This window comes from Megalops cyprinoides, chromosome 22 (assembly GCF_013368585.1).
Source record: "Megalops cyprinoides isolate fMegCyp1 chromosome 22, fMegCyp1.pri, whole genome shotgun sequence".
NCBI classification, from domain to species: Eukaryota; Metazoa; Chordata; class Actinopteri; order Elopiformes; family Megalopidae; genus Megalops; species Megalops cyprinoides.
Window position 1 is genome coordinate 25,119,871 of NC_050604.1, and position 13,980 is coordinate 25,133,850.

The window sequence follows — 13,980 nt, forward strand, 5'->3', positions numbered from 1 at the left end:
GTGAGCAAAAGGTCCACCAGCGTCCCGTCTGTGTGGTCCTCTGTTAGCGCCCTGCCCTTGGAGCATGACCCTACCGCGCAATGCTTAAATGGGGTGAAAAAATTCGCCGGCTCTCGGTGACCGCAGCTGACCCGTACGGGGAGAGCGTGGAGGTGAGGTGGGGACAGAGCGCTGACTCTCAGCCCAGAATTCAATCTTTCAAAGCCACAGCCTCCGCTCCGGCGTGACTAACGCGGTACGATCCGAAAACCTTCTCCTTTCACAGGCAAACAATGAGGGTGGCGGAAACGCACGTCAGCAGGGTGTGGGTGGAAAAGGTAGCAACGCTAGAAGGGATGAGAAAAGGAGGGCATCATGGATTTTAACATTTCAGGTTTACCCTCATTTTTCAAGGAGGCGTAGGGTGATGGTGGGGGGCGGTTTTTTGCACTTGAGATTGATCACCGTGGCCCATTTTTAATTTGAAATCGTCACATTTCCCGTGACATATCAAAGTGTTTGTAAAAAATGGCGCTCAGGCGCCGACGTGCCGAGATCTCGCAGTGTGGACTGATGCATCTTGATCCACAGAGTGCCTGAGAATTGGCTTCCGTTTCCACGGGGAAATGCGCGTAATTATTCCGGAGCGGTGGTGCCTCATTCTTGCCATGATGAATGTGATTAGTTACCTGGTATGAAGCCCTGGAAGTGAATTTAAACTTGGGAACGTACAGCCGAGCCGATCTGACAGCATCAGAATGTCTTCAGCTAAACCGTCTGACAGACCACCTTTTCTCATTAAGGCTACCCGTACTGAAAGGATTTCACCGCTTGGTTTCAACCACTATATGTAAATGGCAATATAGCACGAGCATCAAATTATTCAGCTCTTTGACTTAATCTATCATTCAGTCAATCAATCACAGTTAATCACACTTCAGTTTTAAGGCCACTTGCAGATAACATTGTTGTCACAGGAAAAATATGGCACAATGAATGAAAAATTTTGCTGAGAACTGATTCGAAGTTGAAAGGTTGTGGCAAATTTTTTGCATTTTACAGCATTATGCTTTTACAGGCCTGTGAGCCCACTTTTTTCCCCATGGGCAAAGTACCACGGCAACAGCTGGCTTCGTATTTTTACTCATCAGCTGTTGCCATGGCGAGCCCACACCCCTTAAATGAAAACACTGAATGAGCGAAATCAAAGGATCAACATGTCATGATTAATGTGCGTAACAATGAGCCTTAATGAGGCCTTCCTGGTGGGCTGGCTCACCCACAACAGCTCTGGACATCTGTCTAATCCCCAGTATTATTTACACTGAAACGCTCACTGCCTGTGAAATTACAGGGAATTGGTCCGCGGTTTTTTAATCACTATCATGAATGAGAATATATGAAAGGTTCCGTTTTTGCCCTGAAAGTCAACCAGGCCCTTGTTCACGCCTCTCGATTGGACAGACCCACTTCCTTTGCCGAATCCGTGGCCATCTGTTAGAGGTGTGGCCAGATGGCGGCAGTGTAGCATAGTGGAAAGGAGCAGGGACCTAATCCAAAAGGTTGCTGGTTCAATTCCCGACGGGAGGACTACTGCTGTGCCCTTGGGCAAGGTACTTAACCCCCAGTTGCCTGAGTAAATATCCAGCTGTATAAATGGACAACATGTAAAAATTGTAACTTATGTACGGTAAGTAGCTCTGGACGACAATAATTCAACAATGTAACATGTGTGAAATGTCCGGTAGGCACAGCCTTCAAAAAGAGCCCTGAAGCTTTTTTTTAATGGTCCGCACATTCATTTAATGTTATTGTGTTCACGGCTTCTAAACAAAGGGCCTCAAACATCAAGTACCTTCATTTATAATGCGGCTGTATTTTTGCAGGAAATGTTCAATATCGCTCCACGCTGCTCCAGGCGTTCCAATAAACACCTGAAGCGCACCTGACTGATATTTTACTGTACAGCTTAGCGTATAGTCACGACGACGAGTTGACAGCTAGTAATTATGATTCTTATTGGATTTGCAGCACTTAGGGATTTGCGAGTGGAATTATATTAACTGTAAAGCTCGGTGTTACTTTGCATATTTAGGGGGTTGTGTTTCCTGTTGCCTTGCGATTATTTCCAATTTGTATTCAGTGGTTGTGCCATCTAATGCCCTGATCCGCACTGGATCAGGCACCCGCCAAAAAAAGAAGTCACAGTAATCACAGTTTATGTTACAGTAAAGTGGAAATCATTTACTTCATTGACTTATTTGAGTATTCAATCAAAGCCACCAAGTCATCTTAAGGTAAAACTTTGTTCAGTAATAATAATAAAGGTATCCCATATTATTAATCCATATTAATACAAAAGTGGCTATTTCCATTTGAAATAGCTTGATTTGACACACAGCTTGAAACAATATATCTTGGACAACCTCATATTTTTTAAGACAGATTTTTTTGGTTGTGTTTTTTAGTGGCATGCAGTTGCATCCTGAATCCTGAATCCCCAGCCATCAGCATTAATGTGTTGTAGCTGCGGAGGTCTGTCCGATCGTTGTGCGGATCGATAGACTGTCACTCACACGGTGGAGTCTTGTCTTTTTGGGTCAATAGAAACCGGTTCAAGGTCTGGGCTTGTCCAATGCAGCATTAGTAAAAAGTGACAGAAAACCAGAGACCAGAGAGAAGTGATCCCAGCTGACCCCAGGAACAAATGAGAACGACTCATGTTATTAAGAATTATATGGTTCACTGTGAAAACATAAAATGGTTGGTGTGTGATGTAAACTTTAGGGATGAAGAGCACAATCATAGACACTCTGGGACAACACCCCCCCCCCCCCCCCCCCCCCCCCCACGGCCCCCTGTAGTCCCAGTGCAACATTAGAGAAAATTCCCCAATCTCCCCCAGAGATGTAAAGCAGGATTCATGCCATCTGGATGATAAACGCAAGCTCAGAACACGCTTAATGTTGTCTGTGTCTCTGGCTGAGGTCAGCGCAAACACCAGTCAAGGAAGGGATCACATTGATTATTTTAGCCTGAGACGTTGTCACTGTGGATCTTCCCAAACTCCTGTTTCCTGTTCCCACGGTTACCCTCATCCCATATCATCTGTGAAGCCCACCACCCGCCCCTCACACACACACATACACGCACGCACGCACGCACACACACGCACACACACGCACACACACACACAAAGATATATAGAAACAACACATGCACTCCAGCAACATGCATTTCTGTTTACATCAATTGAGAGTTTTTTTTTTATTACTCTTGTTATGAGATGAAAAATTGGCAAGCACAAGTTATGCACTCTGCAAGGCGAACTCTGGCAATTTTGCCTCTGACCTCCACTGCTTTGTATGGAACCTGTTTTGATATATTGAGGAGTTCGGCTTCACACGACCCCAATCTGGTCTCGACAATCTGTGAGGCGCTTGCATTAGAACACAGCGACCTTCTCGGCAGGCTGGAGTCACCCACACGCTAAGGACATAACAAATGAACTTCCCCAGCGCTGAGAGTAGGGCTAGTCTCCGGAAAGATCCATCCCAGGGCCAGCCAGATTAAAAGACTTTACTGGTGGTTTTAACTTGGGGGTAATTTATCTGGAAGTGTACTCATGCTCTCCCTCTCCACTCCTCTGAATTAACCACATATAGCACAGTATTAAAGAGGCTGATATTTATAACCAAAGGTACTCCTGCACTAGTAGATTTTTTTTTTCCTCTGCCCTCCTGTATTAAACTTAATGGACCTCCCTCTCTCTTTAATTTCACCAGGGTACAGGAGGATTGGAGTGTATTTGTATTTGTATTTGTATTCAGTTAGTGTACTTGCTGTGAGTTTTTAGAATGTAGTGGATGGTGTCTTAAAAAAACAAAAAAGACCATAAAGTCTTTAATTTGGTGCTTTCAATTTGAATGTAAATTGTACCGTTAAGGTTTACAGCTGTAAATGTGGTTTTTGCAGGCAATTACTTTAAACATTATTTTCGGACTGGACACACAACAATGAGCAGATCGCTGTAAGATATACGTGTATCAGTGTAAAAATATTGCCTGTATTTATAATTTTTTTCATAGTCTTTGGGTCTTTGGGTGTGTTCGGTCTTGTACAGTAGAAAAGGGCCTTTGAAATGTCCCAGACTTGCTGAAAGCACTCTTTGTTGAAACAAACTTTTTGATGGGGAAGGGGGGGGGATTTTTTAATAAACAAGCTTCTCCAAAGTTTCCTACAAGAGCAAGAATTCGCACCGGGCTTCCTTGCGATTACGGGTGGAATTTTTCTCCAATAATAAACCGTATCGGCGAGGTGTTTGAAAGAGAGCCCTCTGGGACGGGCGTTCGGGGAAGGCGAAACAGAGCAGGATTATGTAGGCTTGGTGAATGGCTCATTCTTCAGCCCCACCCTGGGCGTCACGTGCTTCCCGGGACCGGCATGCTGGGTGGAGGGGGTCTGGCTGCAGGCCGGAGCCGGAGGCCTCCAGCCACGGGCCATTGCACGCGTTCAGTCGAGACCCAGATCCCTGACCTTAAATGGACATGTTCTGCCCTTCGCACGGTCTCGGTGTAGCCAGCACACAATGATGTCACTCACACAGACTGAGGGCTCATTCTCCTCCCTGCAGCCAGATGTTCTTGGCTCGCCGGTGGCTGTCGAGGGACAGCCTGTGGTGACTCGTGTGCGCACACACACACACACGCCCACGGTCTGTGAGAACGATGTGTTCGGCCGCTCTCCAGGCGTGTGAAACGGGAGATTATGTCAGAATCTCCCTCCCAGGCCCATTTCCTCTCTGTCCTTCACGCTGCCTCAGTCTGTGTGCCCCTCTGCTCCTCTCTCAGCCTCACAGTGGGACTGCATCTCTCACACACACACACACACACACACACGCACACACACACACACACACTCACGCTCTTCTGTTTCTCCCTGGACACGGACACAACTGCACTCAGATCAGCTGGTGGGTGTGTGAGTCAGTTTGGAGCACAGTTCCTAATTCCAAACCCAGCTGGCGATGATTCACACATTCAGACAGCAAAGGAGACGAGGGAGGTGGGGGGGGCGGAGACGGGTGGAGGCGCAAAGGAAGCCCTCGCCTTAAACTGCAAAGGAGACTCGCCCCACGCTTCCCCTGTACATCACACATGTCATCCACCTTTGCATTATATAACGGAAAAACAACAGGCAGCGGTACGTTCAACAGGTGCCCTGACAGAGCGAGTCCTGACGGTCTCCGCTGTGTGGAGCTCTACCAGGTGGAATGCCGTGATGAACATTCCGGAACGCGTGCTGTTCTGAGGCCGCCTGCCCTGCGTTAGAGATGCTCTCTCACAGACACGGGCTCTGGGGGCGGATCTGAGGGTCTCGCACCTGCCTGTTTCAGGGGACCACGCTGGCCCGCATTGCTTCACAGGCATTTAGTAGCACTGCTCACACAGAGTCACCGGTGTCTGTGTTTCTGAGGTTTCGACCACCAGGCTGTGAGACTATAGACACAAAACACAAGATATCTAGCCAATGGTGTTATCCTCTATATGGCAGTATGGAAGGCAGGGAAAGGGGGTCTTGCAATTAGTCCTAGTTTGAGGAGCTCCTACACTATTTAGTATGGCAGTGTATGGCAGTGAATGTTGGCAGTGTGGTGTAGTGGTAATGAGTTGGGCTCGTTGGGCTGCCGGTTCGATTCCCCACTGGGGCACTGCCGCTGTACACTTGGGCAAGGTACTTAGCCCACAATTGCCTCATTAACATCCAGCTGTATAAATGGGTAACATGTAAAAATTGTAACCCATGTAAGTTCCTCTGGAGAAGAGAGTCTGCTAAATGACAATAATGTAGTGTAAATTTTCATACCCAGATATCCAGCCTGGATATGTAAAATATAAGCATTGAGAGTCACCCCAGATAAGACATTACATTACATTACATTCATTTAGCAGATGCTCTCATCCAGAGGGACTTATAGCACAAAAGAACAGAAGCGTGTCCATTCGAGCTGAATGAGCAACAGTGTCAAAGCAGGCGAACAACTTTCCCAGACCAGTGAGTGTGAGCGTAACACGATTGAAGCCCTAAGACGTCCGCTAAACTGATGAATAATGCAATGGGAGGCCGTGATGGTGTCTGACAGTCCTGCATTAGAGAGGGATTTTGCGTGAAATGGCTGGGTGTTAAATCAATGCTCTGCCCTGCTCTGTTATGCACACGCGTCCGTGTCCTTTCAGCGGTTAGCTGGATGCAGAGCAGCTGCGTGTCCAGACGTGTTCCCCGCGGGGGGGGGAGACTCTCCTGCAGGTTTAACACGGTGCAGACGGGCGGTGGAGCGTCCGGAGGGCCCTCCGGGAGAGCGGATGCAGTGACTCACCCAGCTGGCTCCTCCGCCGACCGCGCTAGAGGGGAGCTCCGAGCTCATGAATAATCCTTCCCAGCTCTGCTCCTCCGCTGCTGTGACTCGCGTGGATAATAAGTTACCCAGAATGCTTTGGGGACAGCTCAGCTGCAGTAGCAGCACGCTAACTTCCGCAGACGGTTGGGACAGAAACCGAATTTAACCCCAAAGAGGAGGCTCAGGTTGACGTTAGCACCCCGAGACAGACCGGAGAGAAACTTCCCTTATCTCTGGAGAGGTGGACTCAGGTGGACGAAAATGAGTCACACACTGCACAGGTGCCACCGTTTTCCGTGGCTCTGGAGACGTGTGAATGACTCCCACAATCCCAGCTCTGTTGCTTGAAACGAAACAGAGTGCAAAAGGAGGTTCCCCGTATGCTGAAGAAGCCGACACACATCCTCAGACGTTTCCACCGGGTTAGAGGGATGATCCAGCCTTGAACAGCCTAATTAAAATAATTTGACTCCGGGGCTAGTGGTAAGCTGCATGTGTGGTGCAGGGAGATAAAGGTTAAAAGTTCTCACAGTTTGACAGCATAACACCTCAGGCTTCTCTCGTTGCTTCAGACTCTCTTGGCTCTGTTTTTCCGACGCTTTAGCGTTTGATATTTTGGCATTAGCACAAACAGACATCATGCTCTGCCTCTGCTCGGAACCGAGCCGCCTTTCGTTCGCCCGGCTTCACGATGCCGTCTGCGTGTGCCAGCCTCTGTGACATCAGGTGGCCTCGGCGCTCGGGATGCGCTGCTGTCGCTGTGGGCTGGAGTGTTTCGGAGAGGCATCAGGAAGTTTGCAAACAGGAAGTGGGCCCTCTTCCAGAGGAGAGACATTTCGGGACGTGTCAGTTCGGACTGGGGTGAGAGGTCGCGGCTTCTCTGGGGCTGGAATGATGTTGTTATGGCTGCCACATGAGATGTCAGAAGAAATACCAGGTCATGGAGGTGAGAGAGTGCGTCTTATAGGTTCCTCCTCTCAGGTCTCAGATGTCTTCTGTCTCCCAGTGGTGCTTCTGTCCAAACAGCCCCAACCAGATGGTGCATTATTCCTCTCTGTGACATGAGCAAAATTCTGACGAGTTCTTATGAGACCTTTACATTCTCGCATTCTTCTAGCATAAATGATAGACTCTTCCATGCTCCATACCATGCCGAAGGACGCTGGAGACCAAATGTCTGACAGCCAAGGATATTCAAAGGCCCTTGGTGGGTTTAAGGAAGGAAGAAAGAAAGGGAGAGAGAGAGAGAGAGAGAGAGAGAGAGAGAGAAGGGTTAGATTAGAAAGTAATGTGTTGAAAATATTTTCCCTCATGTGAGTAAGTCCTTCCAAACAGCAAATACGTCATGTGAGTGGAGATGGGAGGGGTGGAGCAATGTGGGTTAAATTCTTTATTTTTTTTTTAAACTGTCCTCTCCAGTAATTGCAACAACACGAATGGTTTCTTTAAATACATACTAATCCTATGCCTTGGATATAAAGGGAGTAGTTCATGTCTATATTTGGTAAGTAAATATGTTACGCGCAAAAATGCTATAAAATGCGGTTTTTCTTTGAAACTCTCGAAAAAGTCACCATTGTCCTTTAAATACCACGTCGTTTAAATCTGTCTAAAACTGACAATCGCTAGCTTTGTGTTTCTGCGGGAGTCGCACATTTTGCAGGAATGTCTATAAACATGTCTCGCTGAATTTTTTTTCCTCCCTCTGTTTATTCAAGGATGCTGGTACAGTTAGAGGGAACGGCTCAAACGCGCGGAAATTACTGCCAAAACACTGCAATCTCACTTGGCTCGTGTCCCACGTTTTACAGAGCCGCCTGTCTGTTTTTAATCAAAGCCAGCGGAAGGCTGGGCTCTCGGTCGAGGAGCGGCACTCGAGGGCGACTCGGAGGAGCTGCGACGGCAGGAGAGAGCGTCAGCAGGGGAGATAGATGAGACCTGGCGCGCAGGCTGCGAGCGGCGAGCCGCAGGAAGCGCAACACGTGGGCCTTTATGGATACGCCAATCCAACAGCTCGTCAGGCGAGGGAAAGCGCTGATCTTGTGTTTTTTCTGTCACTGAATACTTTACTGGATAAAGATGGGGACTTCCTCCCTACTGTTTCGCTCCTGAGGACTATGGGAGGAAAGGCATGGGTAACACTTCACACTGACGTTGAAAACGTTTAGTCCCGACAGAGAACGACTCCAGTGGAATTTTTTTTTTTTTTTTTTTGGTCTAGACGGAATTAGACGTTGGTTTTGATCGCCATTCTTAAATAATCCATGATGTAATTTATTTCAGTTAGAGGTTAAACGACTAGACAAGACCGATTGATCGTCCTTTACCACGTATTTCATTAGTTCATTTATGGCATTAATTTTATTTTCCTTTTCGCAGAGTGGCAGCTCTCTGTCCATCATCATAAATATTAACCGTGCACCGCAGACGGTCAGCAACCACGGCTGAGCCGATCTCACGTTTCAAAGGGGTTATGTGGTTTCCACCAGAGGTTGCGCTAGGGAAATAACTTTCACATGTTCACTTCTCTACAGCAACGCGTACAGCCCTGTCTGTGCACAATAACAGGATGAGCTGATGGACGTGCCGCGCTAGGAACGCTTCGCCCTATGGCCCTCAAACATATGACAGCTCTTCTGAAGGCAGGAAACACCACGAAGCAAGCGAGGGTCTGGTGGGCATTGGCCACGACATTAAGGAACACAAGCCAGCCTGAGACCCGTAGCATATGCGTGGGAGTTACAGGGTTTTGACAGAAGGCCACCGAACTTCCTCTCACAGCAAAGTGTGCGCTAAGTTTTGGTCCGGACGGATGGATGGAACGGCAAGTGCCCGTGTTTGCGCATTTAAACCCGTCAGCCCCGCGGCTCTCCGGGGTCTCCGGGTCTGCTCAGTGGCAATGGAATGATCTGTACTCCAATTTCCTCTCGTTCCCTCAAGGAAGGTAAGCGACTCTCGCAGTGCGAATGAAACGATGTAATAGATGCTGAGAAGCAGAGGACAAGCTGTTCAGGCACACGGGCTGTTTTTAGAGCGCCGCTCGCCCTGGTGCAGATGTTTATGGGAAAGACACTGGAGAGAAGTTTCTCGGTGCAGAGTTCGCGTCATTAGCACCGGCAGATTGGAGGGTTAGAGTCATGCAGTCGTTCTCAGACAAGTTTTACATTCTTGTAGAACCACTACAGAATAGCCTTTTATGCAGTTTTTTTATAGCTATTTTGGAAAGTTCCCGTCACTGACTTAAAACAGTATGACTTTTTGTGTATCAAAGTTACGAAGAAATAAGGATTGGAAGGGGGTACAGCGCTCTAAATGAAAAAATGTCAATTTTGCGCGAGTACTATCCGTTCTTTAGTGTGTGTATTGTATATATTGTATGTCTTTATTCCGTTATTTCAGTTTGCTTTTTGGTCTTTCAATAACTTACTCGGCCAATGATGACAACAGATTTGACCAGTAACATACACGCTCACGCGCTGCGAGCTCCTCTCGTGCTGCCGAAACTCCCCGGATGAGGCGTTTCGGCGGCAGTCGGATGAGTGCTCATGCCCAGGTGGGCGTGCGGCGCGGTCCCGATGGCTCTATTCCATACCACACAGGTAACTGCGTCAGTGCTGTTTAATGTCGGTGGGTACGTTAGAAAGTGTGAGGACAGAACTTTTAACAGTGAAGTGAAGGATAGACTGAGGGTGAAGCATCCTGTTGATATTAGCCTCGTTGTTATCAACGTTCCTTCGCGTTCAAGTGACACAGTAACGGCCGGTTGTAGTTGAAGCGTTGAAGAGTTTTTTATTTTGCATTGATTCAGATAGTTTTGGATCGTGGAAGCACAAATCATCTGAATTATCTCCAGACCCTTTCTGTGGAATTATATTTGTGGAATATATGTCGAATAACAAATTACCTTTATATTCATTATGAATAAAACTGTCAAGTCATCCTCATCTTATATCTCATATAATTCTCATCATAAATCTCATATATACCTGGGAGCGGGGGGATAGGATTTATGGCAATGAACTTTGGTACATCCATGATTTGAAAGAGAATGCACTGTAAACACAGATATTTCTGTTTAGATATTCATCTGATAATCTGGTAAACCGAACAGCCTGTGACTGCAGTTGTATCCTCGTCTTCTTTCCCCGATAGCCTCAGAGATCGCGGAGCGGCCCTGCTCAGCCCTGGCCTCCAGCCGGATCCTGACCGGAGCGCGCAGTGAGCCGCGACCGCAGCCATGCCCGTGGCGCTGAGGACGCGCAGTTGGGAGGGGCAGGAGGCCCGGGGGACCGGGCTACGCTACAGCTACGACGATTTGGATATAATCTGCCCCGGGATCGCGTACGACGCCCCGAAGCCCGGCGGGGATGCGTGCGCGCTGGGGCGCAGGGAGAGGTGCATGTCGCTGCCAGACTCCCGCCGCGGTTGGCGCGTCCACGGGCTGCTGTTGGGACGGCGCGCTGCTAACGGCGCGGGGGCGCGCAGAAACCCGGGTCGCCTCCTGTCTGCGGCGAACAGTAGCGAGACCCTGACCCGCGTGTCAGACGACGGGTCTGATGATCTCTCGGGGAGCGGCTATCTTGTTGGCGAGGACCAGACCAGAGCTCATGGAGGTGGTGTCTTGGGCAGCGCCGCCACTGAGATAGCATCTCAGGCTGGAATTGGGGAGGGGGAGTGGACTTCACCTGATGGCACCTGCAGCAGTTCTCAGAGCGATTCTGACATAACTGATGACATTGCAGATCCAGCTGTTCAGCACAATTTCTCACCACATCATGTCTCTGACAAACAGAGTGATGGTGGTCATGATGGTGATGATGATGATGATGATGGTGGTGATGATGATAATGGTCCAGATGGGGCCCAGGATCTGGGAAGGGCCAGAACCACCATTAACACCGTTCCCCAGAGACTCGAAACCTTCGAGGAAATTCCCCAAAACGATGAGATTACAGACAATCTTAGGGGTCCACCTGGGCCCTCTCTTCCCCGATGTGAAGCTCAGACAGAACCAAGCCACTGTGCTGTGGGCTGTCAGTCAGGACTGGGAGAAGCCCAAAACTCCACCTCGAATGTCACCACAGGTGATGTGCAAATGGATGAAGGTGTGGGTGGCCGGAAAACACCAGAGCAATACAGTGACATAACCTCAAATATGAATAAGTTGGGTAAAGTTATATGTTCTGAACTAACAGACAGCCAATTCCTGCTGGAGACAAATGACAAAGTGACCTCCACGAACAGTGCGACGGATTTACAATCAGTACTTAAAGACCATAAGGATGCATCACTGACAACGGATACAGTTCAGGGGTTACCGAGTCCTCAAGTGACGGTAACACCAGAGAGGTATGGCAGAGGAACCTCGAAAATTGATACCATATCCGAAGTGACGAGTTCTGAGGAGACGGACGGCGCCTCGGAAACGGAGGCTTTGAGTGAGGTGCCACCACCCGGTGCAGCCCACGGCCAGATGGCTGGAGTGCAAAGCCACAAAGAAACCTCAGAAAAAATGTTGAGTCAAGAGTCGTCATGTGAGGCAGTGCTTGATGATGGAGAGAGAGTGATTGATCAGGGTGAGGGAATGATTGATCAGGGTGAGGGAGTGATTAGTCAGGGGAAAGGAGGGATTGATCACGGAGAGGGAATGATCAGTCAAAGAGAGAGAGTGACTGATCATGGACAGCTGGAAAAGCACAGCAATGTAGCCTGTATGTTCGGCGAGCTGGCACACTTTGAAAAAGTACATGTCCAAACAATTGAGGAGGAGCAGGACGTGGACACCCCAGAGGTGGAGAGGGGCAGTGAAGGCCTGGCGTCTGGAGAACCTGGAAGGACTTCTCATAAGGCAGGAAGTGAGGCAGAAGCATGTAACCAGAAGGCAGAGAACAGCACAGTCAAATTGCGTGCGGGAAAGGTAAGTCATCTACCCAGGCCCGGCTCTGTGGGGGTGCATTACACCCCAGTTCTCTCCTTATTTCCCGATGTCTACACAGTATTTATGACTATTCGTGCACCCTGTGGATTGCAATTGCACCCCTCTGTATTCTCACTTGGAGGCAAACCTGCATCTACCTGAGTCAGGAAAACTGCTCACTATTAGACCGAGAGAGCTGCCGCATAACCTAATGGGCCATTGATTTAGACCTTGTTACTGTAAATTCGTTTTAAACATGTTCCCCCTTCTCCCCTAAAGTCCCTCTGTGGTCGTCCCCATTAGTGGTCCCAGAGGCTTTGTTCTTGGCCGCGCCCAACCGTACGCGCTAAGCGTTGTGTCTGTGCCCATGTTTTCGGCTGCGTTGTGATGCATTTCATCATTAACACTAAGCATCTCACCAACTCCCTGAAACTATGAGCCACACTGTGCATTCAGCTGTTGAACACGACAGCATTTTCTTTCCTTGTATTCTATCTGTTCAGTCATTAGACCTTTACAAAAATAGGTATCCTTAATTAAGCAGCAGTAATGTGTTTTTGACTGTTTTCTAACAGTATGAACAAATAAATGAAGATTAATTAAAATGAAGTGAAGCTAAAACTCCTCCACCCCAGTTTAATAATTCACAGACAAGCTTGTGGTCAAAGCTTGGTGTAACATAACATTTTGGCCATTTTACACCACTTGCAGTGAGCCAACGAATGGCTAACACGCAGCAGAAAGTAAGCAGCCATGTTAAAACGGAGTCTGACACTATTGCTCATTCAACTTTAAAGGGGGAAACTTCAGTTCTTTTGTACTGGAAGTTGCTCTGGATAAGAGCTTCTGCTAAATGAATGTAATGTAATGTGAGAGAATTTTTGAATTAATAAGTGAATTTTTCACGCAATGCCCTCTAAGTAAACTAAGACTGCTCATGTAAGAGTTTATCACACAGTTACTGTTGTGCCGTTGTGAAATAACTCGCAGTGAATCCGTCAGTAGCTGTTTGTTTATTATTGTTCGCTGTGAGCAGGCCGCGAAAGCAAAGCACGCCTGCGGTTTGTGGCTCGTTTTCTCTGCCCGGGCCCCAGTGCATGATGGGGCCGAGGAAAGCATAATGGATCATAGCCGACATCTCCGCAGACCCCCTCCGCCTCTGCGCGGCTAAATATAGCCGAGCCGCCACGGCTCGCAGGCGCTCGTTACCGCCGCTTCTGTGAGAAAGATGATGTCATGGGGAACAGGAGCTCGCAGGAGGAACGTTTAACCGCTCTTAAACAGGCTCAGGTGTGTGTGTGTGTGTGTGTGTGTGTGTGTTTGTGTGTGTGTGCGTGCATGTGTGTGTGCGTGCATGTGTGTGCATGTATGCGCACATGTGTGTGGGTGTTTGTGTGGGTGTGTGTGTGTGTGCATGTGTGTGCGTGTGTGTGCGCGTGCATGTGTGTGCATGTATGCGCACATGTGTGTGTGTGTGTGTGTGGGTGTGCACGTACCTGCTTGTTGTTACGAGGCAGTACCACTCTTTGCCTTCAAAGCATGTGTGTGCATGTTCCATGTAGAATCAAGGTATTGCTAGGACACAATACAAATGTGTGTTTTTGTGTGTGAGTGACACTTTGTGTATGTGTTTATGCTGTAAGAGTGTGCATTCTCTGAGAATCACACATTCAACATGACATTTGAA

The 13,980-nt window shown here is 48.3% G+C and overlaps 1 protein-coding gene across 1 annotated transcript in view; it reads left to right on the top strand.

Annotated features, from left to right (window-relative positions):
- The first annotated feature begins 11,088 nt into the window (after positions 1–11,088).
- LOC118769506 overlaps positions 11,089–13,980 on the top strand; it is a 32,824-nt gene continuing 29,932 nt past the window's right edge. The window contains exon 1 of the mRNA XM_036516634.1: positions 11,089–12,293. Coding sequence (XP_036372527.1) covers positions 11,472–12,293 — 822 coding nt within the window. The 5' untranslated portion in view covers positions 11,089–11,471. The remainder of the gene's footprint in view (positions 12,294–13,980) is intronic.